The sequence below is a fragment of the Semicossyphus pulcher genome, unplaced genomic scaffold (assembly GCF_022749685.1).
Source record: "Semicossyphus pulcher isolate SPU_LCO1_2020_fin unplaced genomic scaffold, fSemPul1.0.p SCAF_6, whole genome shotgun sequence".
Taxonomy (NCBI): Eukaryota; Metazoa; Chordata; class Actinopteri; order Labriformes; family Labridae; genus Semicossyphus; species Semicossyphus pulcher.
In genome coordinates, this window is record NW_027211737.1 from 19,009,903 (window position 1) to 19,022,144 (window position 12,242).

The 12,242-nt window shown below is 46.0% G+C and overlaps 1 protein-coding gene across 1 annotated transcript; it reads left to right on the forward strand.

The window, feature by feature from the left end:
* Positions 1-3,236: 3,236 nt before the first annotated feature.
* Positions 3,237-11,495, forward strand: rgmb (repulsive guidance molecule BMP co-receptor b). Its single transcript, XM_069682652.1, has 3 exons — positions 3,237-3,792; positions 7,454-8,001; positions 9,243-11,495. Exons 1-3 carry the CDS (start codon positions 3,675-3,677, stop codon positions 9,999-10,001), a joined length of 1,425 nt encoding a protein of 474 aa, XP_069538753.1. The 5' UTR covers positions 3,237-3,674; the 3' UTR covers positions 10,002-11,495.
* The last annotated feature ends 747 nt before the right edge of the window (positions 11,496-12,242 follow it).

Genomic DNA, 12,242 nt, shown 5'->3' on the forward strand with positions numbered 1-12,242 from the left:
ACTGTAAACATAAAAATCAATACAACATCTGACCAAATACCCTGACTCATGGCCACACACGTGCGCGCGCACACACATACACACACAGAGGCTTCCTCGTTGGTGAGATCACAGCCTTCTGGCACAAACAGGAAACTAATATAATCTAATATCAGAGCCTGTTTGAGTTGCTCACATCATCTCTTATGGACACACTTACTGTCAAACCGCCGTGTGTGTGTGTGTGTGTGTGTGTGTGTTTATGTTACTGACACAATCAGCAGGCCGGCAGTGATGTGAGTGTACATACTGTGGTTGAGTCATGTTAGAGTGAAACTACCCGGCTATGACACACAGCACATAAAATATCGGCCACAGAGGAGCTCTGTTTGCTGAAAAGCACACACACACACACTATACACTCACATATATTCACACATATGCACACAAACAAGTCAGGCCGGGGTGGCACAGCAGGCGGGCCGCAGAGGATTACAATTTAAGCACATATGCACACACACACACACACCCACACACACACAAATACAAGAATACAAAGAAAGAACACGATGTATAAACGCACACTTAGTAAAAAATTATCTAGCATTGTCGATGCTTCTGCATTTTCTTTGAAACTCATCCAACTCCATAATCTGAAGTTGACTTTGGATCAGGTTCAACTTCTCTGCAATAAAAAGTTAATAACAAATCAATTGAGCAAACCCCGTAAAGTGGGCGTGAAGTTATTCATTGATGAATTATAGCTGTAGGTTCAGAGAACAATAGCAAAGGTACGTCTTGTTTTGAAGATATGACAGAGTGTGCAGTGTTCAGCTTCTTGTCATTAACGCTGGAGGGTTTTCACACCGTCTGCTCACCTCGTACCTCCTGCAGCTCTGACTGTTCAGATTTACGGCTGCGAGGGTGTGAACAGTTTGGTGTCTGTTTGTGTCTGGACTGCTTTGTGTCACACAGGCGCTCCCTGTTTCTGTTTGTTCTTTCAAAGTTTAAGAGTTAAAGTTTTCTCAGAGCAGGGTCGATCGCAACATGATTAGTTGTAATGAAGTGAAAAGTTTGATGTGTAACTCCTGGAGGGTGTCATCAGGATATATACAACAAGACATCAGACATGGAGTTTGGCCTCTGGACAGTGATATCTGACCAATTAGTAATGTTTCTCCCATAAACATGGAGCTCATTTGATCAGTGGATCAAAGAAATCAAAGGCTTCACGCAGATGATTCAAATGACAGCAGAGATTCTGAAACACACGTTAAAAGATGTGAAAAGATTCAACTCCGTTTCAACTCAGCGTGAACTCTCCAGATTGTTGTGTTATTGTGGTTTACATGGGAGGTTTGTTTGCTTGTTTATTTGTATGTATGCAGATGTTCTTTATCAAAATGTGCATTCATGACATCTGAAGAAAATGCAAAAACAACATCATGAATATTTGTGCTCTCTGAACGTAAATCATTAGATTCTACTGGTTTTAACTCCTCCATGATGCAGATAATCTTTATTTTATTTCTCTGTAATAAACGAATTAACAAGAATTAACAAGAAACTGACTGAGTTCTGTTTCATGTGATTTACCAAAGCTCCTGTGAGGAGTTTTTCGCTGGTTGTGATGTCTCTATATGACCTCCAAAAGCAAACCAGACCGTCAGCGACAAGATTGATTATTTCTCTATAGATATTTTTAATGCCTGAACCTGCTGGTGGGGGGTCGGTGATTGAGCCTATGGCCCACTGATGAAAGCCTTTGCATTTGCAGTACGTAGTATTATTACAGACTGGGTGTCTGTAGCGATTTCTCAAGCAGCGCCCAGTTAGTGACGCGTTTTCCATCACCCAGCAGTGGTTGGTCTGCCAGAGAGGGTAGGCGGAGCTAAGCGGCTGCTTTTTTTTCCGGTCTCTGCAAGTGTTGCGAGTAAACAGTAATCTACTATGGCTGAACAAACAAAGAAAAGATCGACGATTACAGATACAACTTCAACAATAAGTAAAAATCCAAAGAAAAAGAAACAAATTCGACGCTCAGATGAAGGCAAACAGTCTCGCGACAGTCAGCGAGGAAAATCAGGAGTTATAACCGTGACAAAGCGAGCCAACCGTGGACATCAAACATGCAACACTGTCTGGATATTATTGTGTGAAAATACAGTATATTTTGAGACAGAGTGCTACGTGCAGGGTCCACCGTGCTCTTAAAGTTTGTGTGGGAAAGGAAGCATGGTAGGTTTGATAACAGATTAAAACCTTGTTTTCAACTGATATATTGGGGTTCATCCAGGTATGAGATCAGAGGTCTGAGAACTGGATAACAGGAAGCACCTGATCTATTCTGGGTAGCTCTGCTATGGCAAACTGCGTGTGTGTGTGTGTGTGTATGGTGGGTTTCTGAGTGTGGGTCGGGTAACTAGGCAACGAAACACGATTCTTTGTAACTAGGAGAGAATAAAAGCTGACACTTGCTGGTTTCTTGCATTAAACTCATCCGAATCTATTTTTTCAACTCATGTCTTCTAAAGGATTCGCCAAGACAATATCTGGGAAGTGTGCTCCTGCAATTACCGTTTGTCACCAGAGGTGGCGCCAAAGATCGCGAAACTGAGATCTTCAAGATTATAACTTTTTTTAAAAAGCCGGATAAGAAGCATGTACAGGACAAAATCAGCAAAGAGAAAAGAGGTACGGCTTTGACCACAGGGGGCGCCAAAATCAACACAAACCCAAAGTTCCTCACAGGAGCTTTAACTCTTTTACATTGTGCCCTTTTTCTGCAATAGTTCAGGCAGCTAAGTATGCTGCGTTTCTCTGTTTTGTTCAGGTGGAGGAATTCTATTTATTATCATTGTAATTATTACAATTATCATTATTTTTATTTGTTTTAGAAGTAGTACTAGTAGTTGTTGTGGAACTAGAGGTGAAATAAAGAAAACAATTAAAAAGAATTAAGTTGAACTCTTAGAAGTTCTGGTTCGTCTCATCAGCCAAATAAAATCTATTGGCTGCTCTACACCGGAAACCCATTATGCTCCTCGGTACACAGAGATTTAATGGCATCTAACCAACGTTTTACAACTTTTATCTGCTGCCTCTTCATTACTTCGTAGACTGCTCTCTCTCTCTCTCTCTCTCTCTCTCTCTCTCTCTCTCTCTCCCTCTGTGTGTGTGGTGGGAGGCGGGTTTTCCGCCAGCAGGGTTTGGTTGATTCTCTATTGATTTGTCGGAGGGGCAGAGGAGGAGGAGGAGAAAGTGAAAGGGGAGGAGTGGAGGAGAAACCCCGGCCTGGAGAGGAAGAGGGAGATGTGATTGTGCGTGTTTGGGACGAGAAAGCAGAGCACAGAGTGATCACAACCGAGGCAAAAGTCCACCCGCGGAGGCAGCGCACGTATATCACGTGTCGGCGTGGATTTGCACGGGCAGGAAAGTAAAAGTGTCGTCGGAGTGACTTCTGCTCCTACTTTGTTTTTCCTCCTCTCTCTTTGCCTGTCCTCCCCCTCCGCCCTGCATTCCGCGGAGCAGCTGTGCTTTAATGCCCCTGCGCACCCGAGGAGGAGAGGAAGGAGAGAAGAGTGAGGAAGAAGAGGCAGAAGAAGGAGAGGAAGGAGTGAGAAGGCCTGGACACCACCCCTCCTCGCCCTTCGGAGGTCCGTGCACTCTCCCCTCCTGGCCCTGCATGGACGGGGATGGGGAGAGCCGGATGCTGTTGCCGCGGGGCTGAGCGCCTCGCCTCCCCGTCTCTGGTGCGCCGCTTCCGGCCACTGCTGCTGCTGATCATCGCTCTCTGCTGCGGTGCTCACTTAGGTAACTAACTGCACCTTAACACCAAAACAACTAGTGTGTCTCTACGTGAACTAATCTGTTTTTTAACGTACTTTTCTATCCAGTTACGCACTGATTTCTGTACGCTGCAACAACTACAACCACAGTAACAACATTTCCTGTCACTCTGTGACATTAAGCAGCGACCAGAGATACTTTATTAGTTATTAAACGTTTGTAATCATTGTGTGGCCGATCCCTGTGTTGGGCCCAGTAGCCTACTGCCTGACAATGGCTCTCTCTCCAGCGGCAGTGCAGCAGTCTGAGCACGGATCGAGTTTCTCCTCCTCTCTCCTGGGCCGTCATTCTCCTGTCTGCCCCTTAATGGCTCATGGAGGAGGGGTAGAGAAGGGAAGAGAGGGTGACTACCTCTGCTCATGTTCAAATATAACATAATACAGCTTCACTCAGGAAACTACCAGAGAGAAGTGAATCTATGCTGAGTGAAAATGTGGCTTTAAAAAGTTTAACAGGGCTGCTCTGTGTTGCAAATGTGGTGTTGAATACAGGTTGCATTATGTGCATCACTAAAAAGCATGATTGGAAATGATGTCAAAAGTGATCAGATGTAGTCTTTAGAAAGAAAAAGCTTAAAGTATGTTTGTTTCTAATAAGCATCAAAATCAGGAAAAAACTGGACAGAAAACAAAGAATTGAACTAAATAAGATTGTGTTTCCTGAGAACTTAAGCTTATTGAAGATGATTGACACTAAAATATAACTTCTTTCCTGTTCCTACAAAGAAATTAATCTACTTACCTCTTCTTGACCACATTACTTGTCAGTTTGAGATCCTTTGCACAGATGCTGTTTCCATTCAGAAAGCTGTATACCGTCCTCTCACCAGCAGCCGGGTCTGTGTGCGTTGCTGTGTGTGTGTGTGTGTGTGCAGGGGGTCGGCTGTTGTGGCGGCTGTCTGTTGAGCAGTCACACCTCCAGTGATTAGTTTAACACGGCTCAGGCAGCGGGACAAAACGGCCCCTGCATGCACACAGCCTGGTGGGAACAGAGAGACCCGCTCCACATTAAAGACCCTCCTGGCACCTTCTGGTCCACGTGCGTCATGTGGAAAGAATGTGCATTATTTGTGTCTGTTTGACTCAAGAGAACGTTTTTATTTGCTGCAACGTGCACATTTCATCGTCGCTCCGTGTGTGTGTTTTGACGGGGAGGCAGGAATGTCTGATTTGTCGACTATTGTTCGGAGCGTCTGGCCGAGAGAGCACGCTGTAGTGAGCCCCCTGTAAAGCTTTGTAGCTCTAAGCTCGCAGGGCTTGTTTGTGTGATTCGAGCTCAGTGTGCGAGAGTGCAACACAACAAGGTGATCAATAAGCACTTCACAAGCACATCCCCTCAGTTTGAGAGGTGATCCCAGTAGATCCTGTCTTGATCTCCGGAGATCAGAGGAAGTTTGGAGGCGGTCGGGTGGGGAGACAAAGAATCGAAGCGGCCCGAGAGACTCAGCTGGAGGATCTTTTGACCTCTGTCTGATGGGAGCGAGAGAGCCTCGGGATGCTGGGAGGAGAGAACAGAACAGTGCTGATGGGGCAGAGGAGATGAGACCTGTGAGGTGGTAAAAGCAGCTGGACGAGGGGGATGGAGAGAAAAGAGAGGCTCATATTGTGAAGGAGAGATGAGTTTTATTGTGTCTATATTAGACACTTACTCACGGGGATGAAAGAAACCACACTCGGCGTGTGTTGAACGGCCCTCCTGCATGAGTTCCTCACACGAGGAGTTCTTTATTCTCTTCTTAACAGTATTTTCAGCTCAGCTCAGTATTCATCACCTCGACTCGACTCACCACAAATTGCTTATTTATATGCATGGATTGGATTTTCTTTTGAAAGTACAGCTGTGCGTGCTTAGAAGCCCGGCCTCACAAAGGGGGGATCATGGGAAGCCTGGAAATTGTGTTTTAGTTTGGATCACATGAATATCTTCTCTTCAGCTTGATGCCGTGCAGGACTTAATGTTCAGCTTTGGAGCAGTAAAACTTCTCAGAGATGTTTTAACCTTTCATATACGTCAACGGTTTGAACCCGAGTCCTTCGATTTCAGGGTCGACTCTGTTCTTCTGCTACGTCACCCTTGCAGGGAACACGTCGCTGAATGAGTGCTTTTGTGCGTTTTTTCGAGCAGCTCATGATTCTGATACCCTCCGAAAGAGAATAAACCCGCTCTGATTAGATTGGGAGCGGTATTTCGGTACTGCGGGGCAGATAGGAGGGAGAGAAGGAGGCTGTTGGAGCGCCAGTCAAAGACACAATGTGTCCTCAGTGCTCAGACTGTCTGTACAGTGGTGGCTGGCATGGAAGGCAGCCTGTGTGTGTGAGTGTGTGTGTGTGTGTGTGTGTGTGTGTGTGTGTGTGTGTGTGTGTGTGTGTGTGTGTGTGTGTGTGTGTGTGTGTCTGTGGGCTGGTGTCAGTATTTAACAGGCAGGAGAGAGATTCTGTAGCGTGGTGTGAGTGGGGGTCTGTACCTGCACCCCTCATTTCTCAAACTCAGAGCACTACTGCCCCCAAATGGTGGCACCCAAATCCTTCATGCCCCCGAATCAAATGAAGAAGAGCTGCAGTGTGTGTGTGTGTGTGTGTGTGTGTCAGAGGAAACTCACGGTTGTTAAGAGATGGTGTGACATTAAAAGAATCTGTTGATTTCAGTGACGAACACGCTCGCTCTGCTTCTGCGTTTGATCATCCCACCATCTGAAGATCACGGACTGTTTGTGCGTTTAACGGAGGCACGACCCGCATTCTTTCTAAGATAGCTATTTGTGTGCGTGCGTGCGTGTGTGTGTGTGTGTGTCTGTGTGTATATGTGAGTGTGTGCAGCTGCCCATACACTGCAGAGCCTCTCTCCGGCCTAATCTAATAGGAGCATGCTGTGACTGATGCATTAGGTCTGGTCTCTAATCTCTCTCTCTCCCTCTCTCTCTCTCTCTGATGATCTATGATATAAAAGGCTGGTTTGACCCTCGTTGCATTCAGAATGTAGCAACAGATAAAACATCAGAGCAGAAATGTGTTCCTAATGGGTAGAAAGGACGGAATAATCAGTCTTTTGGATGCATTTCTTCTGGTGCCCTGAGTTTTATGTGCAAACAAACAAAAATAGAATTAAAGTGCTTTTTATTGAATGTACATTTTCCGAGCTAAAGCTGGACAATAGACTCAAACATGACCCCAGAGTCTCATTATAAGCTCAGGTTGTATGTTAGCATGCACAGCACACCTTGTGTCGTCTTGCTCTCTGTCTATAGTGCTGTTTGTGTTCTGTGCTCGCTGGCTATACAAGCAGTATTATCTCCCTGCTTGTGGAAAAAACCTTCTTTATCTCCTCCCTCTGGCTGCTCTTTGGTTTATTACGCTTCAGGTTTATTACACTCACAGAGCAGCCGGCTGATTGATCAAGACTTTCATCCAGCAGCCAGTTCTTTTCCCAATTTTATTAGCTCGAATTGTAACAGGCCGGTAGCTTTGTGTGTTTAAGTTCAAAGCTGGCTGTGCGCAGCTATCTTACATTATCTCCTCCGCACAGGAACTTTCCATTTCTAGTTGAATAAAGCTCTCAGTGTAGCACACACTTACATAATCACACTCTATTCTTGTAATAACTAACAGTGTTCTGTATCTCTCTCCAGGTCAGTGCCAGGTTGCCACCCCTCAGTGCCGTATCCAGAAGTGCACCACCGACTTTGTCTCCCTCACCTCCCACCTGACTCCGGCTGTGGATGGCTTCCACACAGAGTTCTGCAAAGCTCTACGTGCGTACTCGGCCTGCACCCAGAGGACCGCCAAGTCCTGCCGGGGAAACCTGGTCTTCCACTCGGCCGTGCTGGGCATCTCCGACCTCATGAGCCAGAGGAACTGCTCCAGAGACGGGCCCACGTCCTCCACGCACCCCGAGGTGGTGCACGAGCCCTGCAACTACCACAGTCGAACCCAGCACGCGCACGCGCACTCCCACGTGCACGCGCACTCCCACGCTCACGGCCACGCCCACAGCCACTCTCGGCCCGTGTACTTGTTCTGCGGGCTGTTTGGAGACCCGCACCTGAGGACATTTAAGGACAGCTTCCAGACTTGTAAGGTGGAGGGGGCGTGGCCTCTCATTGATAATGACTATCTGTCGGTGCAGGTCACGAATGTCCCCGTGGTGCCGGGCTCCAGCGCCACAGCGACCAATAAGGTGAGAGGAGGAGTGTTACATAAGAAAATGGGTCTAATTTTCTGTTGTTCAGGCTGAAAGAGTTTCCAAAGTGAGAGCAGCTGGTGCGATGTTGTGTATTTTTGTGTGAGTGTGTGTGTTGTGTGAGAGAGTTTTCTTAGAGTAACAAATCTTACCAATGTGAGGCTTGAAACTTTTTCTCCCAGCTCTACTTTTCTCTCTCTTTCTGTCTCCTTCTCAGTGTCTTTCCCCCTCACCCTCACTGGTGGGAGATGTTGTGTCTCTCTCTTGTGACTGAAGCAGTGTTGGAAACCTAACTGGGTTAATGGCTGCATGCAGCCTGACCTCTAATAACATGCAGTGATATGTGTGAAAGGACCCACTGTTTACTTATGTGTGCTTGCAAGTATGTTTGTGTGTGCGTGCGTCTCATTAGTTGCACTTATCTTAAAGCACCATGTGTGTTGAAGGTCCATATCCCTGTATGAGAAAAAGACACACACCTATAACCACACGTACACACACATATCACCAAATGGATGACGAGCAGCACAAGGTGATCTTTGTGGTGTTAAAGAAGCTTTGTTGATGTTTCCCTCAATGATCTGGCCTCTCTCGCTCAGTCGATAGCTTTAATTATTAAAACACACACACACACACCCATGCAGACACTTAGTCATGCACACACTGGCACAAACACACTCACTTTAGGCAAATAGCAGGTTTGCTACACTGTGGAGCTGTGACCTTATGTCAGAGGTGGGGCATGTTATTAGTCACGATTATTAGGAACACACACACACACACACACACACACACACATTAACAGCCCTCCAGGCTTAATGGCTTGCCAGGCCTCATTCCTCACGGCTGTCATGTGAACAAAGCAGCCATTCACCGGAACTATGATGCTAGTGCTAACCGTAATGCTCACACCACACCCTGCATCCAGCAAGGCCTCAGCTCACCACTGCAGCCCTGTGTTTTATGTGTGTGTGTGTAGAGGTGTGTGTGTGTGTGTGTGCGTGTGTCAGCTTGTTTGCATAGCTGTGTCAAATTACAACTTGTTAAAAAGTCATTTAGTCCTTTTTTTAAATGCAGTGTGATGAGAGTCAATAACCTGTGTAATTGGTGCGTGTACGTGACAGAGAGAGACCCTTATGTCCATGGTTGGAAACATCACTTCTTGTTTTTTTATGAATTAATTGAACACACTTTAAATTTAACACGTATTTATAATCGACCTCTCTCTCTATCTGTAGATCACCATCATCTTCAAGCCGTATGAGGGTTGTACAGACCAGAGGGTGTACCAGGCCGTCACAGACAGCCTCCCTGCTGCCTTTGACGACGGGACAATAAGCAGCGGAGACCCTATCCACACCTCTGCTGGTGCAGACGGCGCGACAGGGAAGGTCCGGGCTCTGTGGATCTCTGAGCGCAGCCCTGGACGCCACGTGGAGCTGCACGCCGGCTACATCGGTGTGACTGTGATCGTCCGCCAGCTGGGCCGCTACCTGACCCTGGCGGTGCGGATCCCAGAGGAGCTGGCCCAGGCCTACGATGCCACCCAGGACCTGCAGCTCTGTCTGAACGGCTGCCCCAGCGGAGAGCGCATTGACCAGGCAGGGCACCTCCCCCTGCCTCTCTCCCCTCCTGCGCTCGGCCTGCAGCTTCAGCAGCTGCATCGGCCCGGCTACGCCTCACAGACACAAGCTTCACCCTACGGTGCCATGCAGGTTTTTGGTGTGGATGGAGCGAAGGAGCGCTGCAGGGAGCAGCTGGAGGTGCAGGACATTTACTTCCACTCCTGTGTGTTTGACCTCCTGACCACCGGGGATGCTAACTTCACTGTGGCTGCATACAGCGCCCAGAAGGACATGGAGAGTCTCCACCCGCACCAGGATAGATGGAGGATCTACCCCCGCAGCTCTGCCATGTCCACCCTGAACTCTTACTCTCCAGCTGTCAGACGGCTCGCTGTGCTCCTGCTGTGCGCTTTGAGCCTGGCGCTGATGTAAGAGCGGGGTTGGGAGACTTGTACGTGTGTGTGCACTAGAGAGAGAGTTTGTGTTGAGCACTGTTACTGAGCACTGAGTTCTCCCTCACACAGAGAGGAAGCAGCAGGCGGGACACTTCCTGGGGCTTTTGTAGAAGATGTGTCAGAGCTCCCAGCAGACACAGGAGACACAAACTGCATCTTACCTGCAGGATCAGTCATCTGAGGAATAACACGGGAGATGTGACGAAGGCTTCCTCAGTCTGTCTTCATCTTTGGATCAGACATTCAACAAAGACACACATGTACGTGTGTGTGTGTGAAGTGAGTGTGTGGATATCCACTCCGAACTGTAAATAGCTTGTCTTCAGTGCACAGTGTAATGGCGTAGAGTTTTTCTTTGTGTCATTTGATGTGATTTTTCTTTGATACCTCAGACAGAGGATGTTTGTTTTAACAGAAGCACTTTATTTAGTTTTTTCTTTTTACAAATCCACATCAGTGTTTCTTCCTCTCCACCAAAATCTCTGATTGATCACATGTTGGAGATCTTCTTTATTTTGACTTTTGATCCTTTCAAAGTAAAAGTCTGTTGAATACAAGGAGCTGCCATTTTCGTTAAAATGCATCATTCCTCCTGTAGCTGATTTCACTCAGCGTCTAATTTCAGTCAGTCAATGTGAGTTGTTCTCTTTTGAATGTATTATTAACGAATGCCATCAGTACTATTTTGTTGCTGTATGAAATTGTTGTTTTTCCTCAGTCCTGATTTCAAATGTGTGTATGTGTGGGTGAAAGTGCGTGCGTGGCTGCGTCAGTGTTTTTAATCCCTCTGAGAATCATGTGCGAGGTGTTCCCTTTTTTGCCAAAAGGCTGTGACAATACTGGTTCACCGTATTCTTTGTTTATTTGAGCCAAAGACAGGTAATATATGTTTTTCATGTACAAATGTAATCAGAACTCACTGTCAAACCAGCACCCTTCTCCTCCTCACTCTGTGTTAATGTTGCTACTGTTTTCCTCCTACTGCCAGAAGTGAAGAGCTGCTTCTCACAATGATACGTGAAAGATACAAAACACTGAGAAAACTCAACCACGCTGTCTGCTGAGACATGAGCTTCAGCAGTGCGTTGTGGGAAATGTATGCCATTTGATACCCAACCTTTAAGACTATGAGCCTTTTTAACATGTAATTCTGTATAATTCTGCCCCGTTTGTTCGGCTCTTTGAGCTGAATCTTAATTTTGGCATCGTGTGAGTGTCAGTTTGGTGAAGAGTGGCTGGTCAATGTTGAAATACTTAACTTATTTATGATCGTAGTGTCCTGTAGAGGAAGTTAAGCTCCATATTCTTGCTGTTGGATAATAATTTAAAAAATGTCAGATGTGATTGTACTGCCACCTAGTGGTGCTCTGTTGCTATGTCTGTGTTACTCAAGGCGCTCAAAAAAAAGAAAAAAAAACTGTGTGCAAGTGTTTTATTTAAAAAACAATAAAGTCAAAATGGTACAAGCTTACTTCCTGTTTATTAATGTCACATTCGCAGCATGTAACAAAGATAAAACACAATAAGAAAATGTTTTTGTAAACTTCAGACAACCTTGATCCAAGTTTTCCCTCCAAATCTTTTTAGTAATCCAAGAAATTCAGAATAACAGTTAAGAAAGAGTACACATAGATCTTCTCACAAACACACACAGCAGTGTGTGTGTTAACCCACCTGTCTGAGGTTGCGTTTCGATCAGATACCAGGTTTGCCCTCACAAACACAATCTGGTTTTTTTTAACTGTCACAGTCAGCAGACACCTGGGATGTCAGTGAGAAAAGAAGCGCCAAAGACTTGCAGCATAGAGAACTGCTACTCCTGTGATCCTCACAGTGGATAATTTCCCATTTAATCCATGAGAGTCCAGTCCAAAACTCCATTCACCACAAAAGGCTGAATATGCTCGACTCGTGCAGAAATCCTCAGCCTGCAGACTTCAGATGAGGAAGAGTTTCCCTCTCTGGGTTTGTTTCTTTTCAAGGTCACATGGTGCATCAGACGCCCTCCATAAACAACCGTCTGAAAGTTTCATGGTTAAGATCTTTGAAACACTGACATAATATGTTCTTCAAAAATATAACACTGTTTGACAAAACTGAAGTTATGTTGAAATAGATTAATCGTCTTACCATTTGATAACAGCGTATGTGGTCATCAAAGTGTTAAAGACAGTGATCTTCACGGAAAGCAGCCTCAGAATCAGGACAACCACTGTGT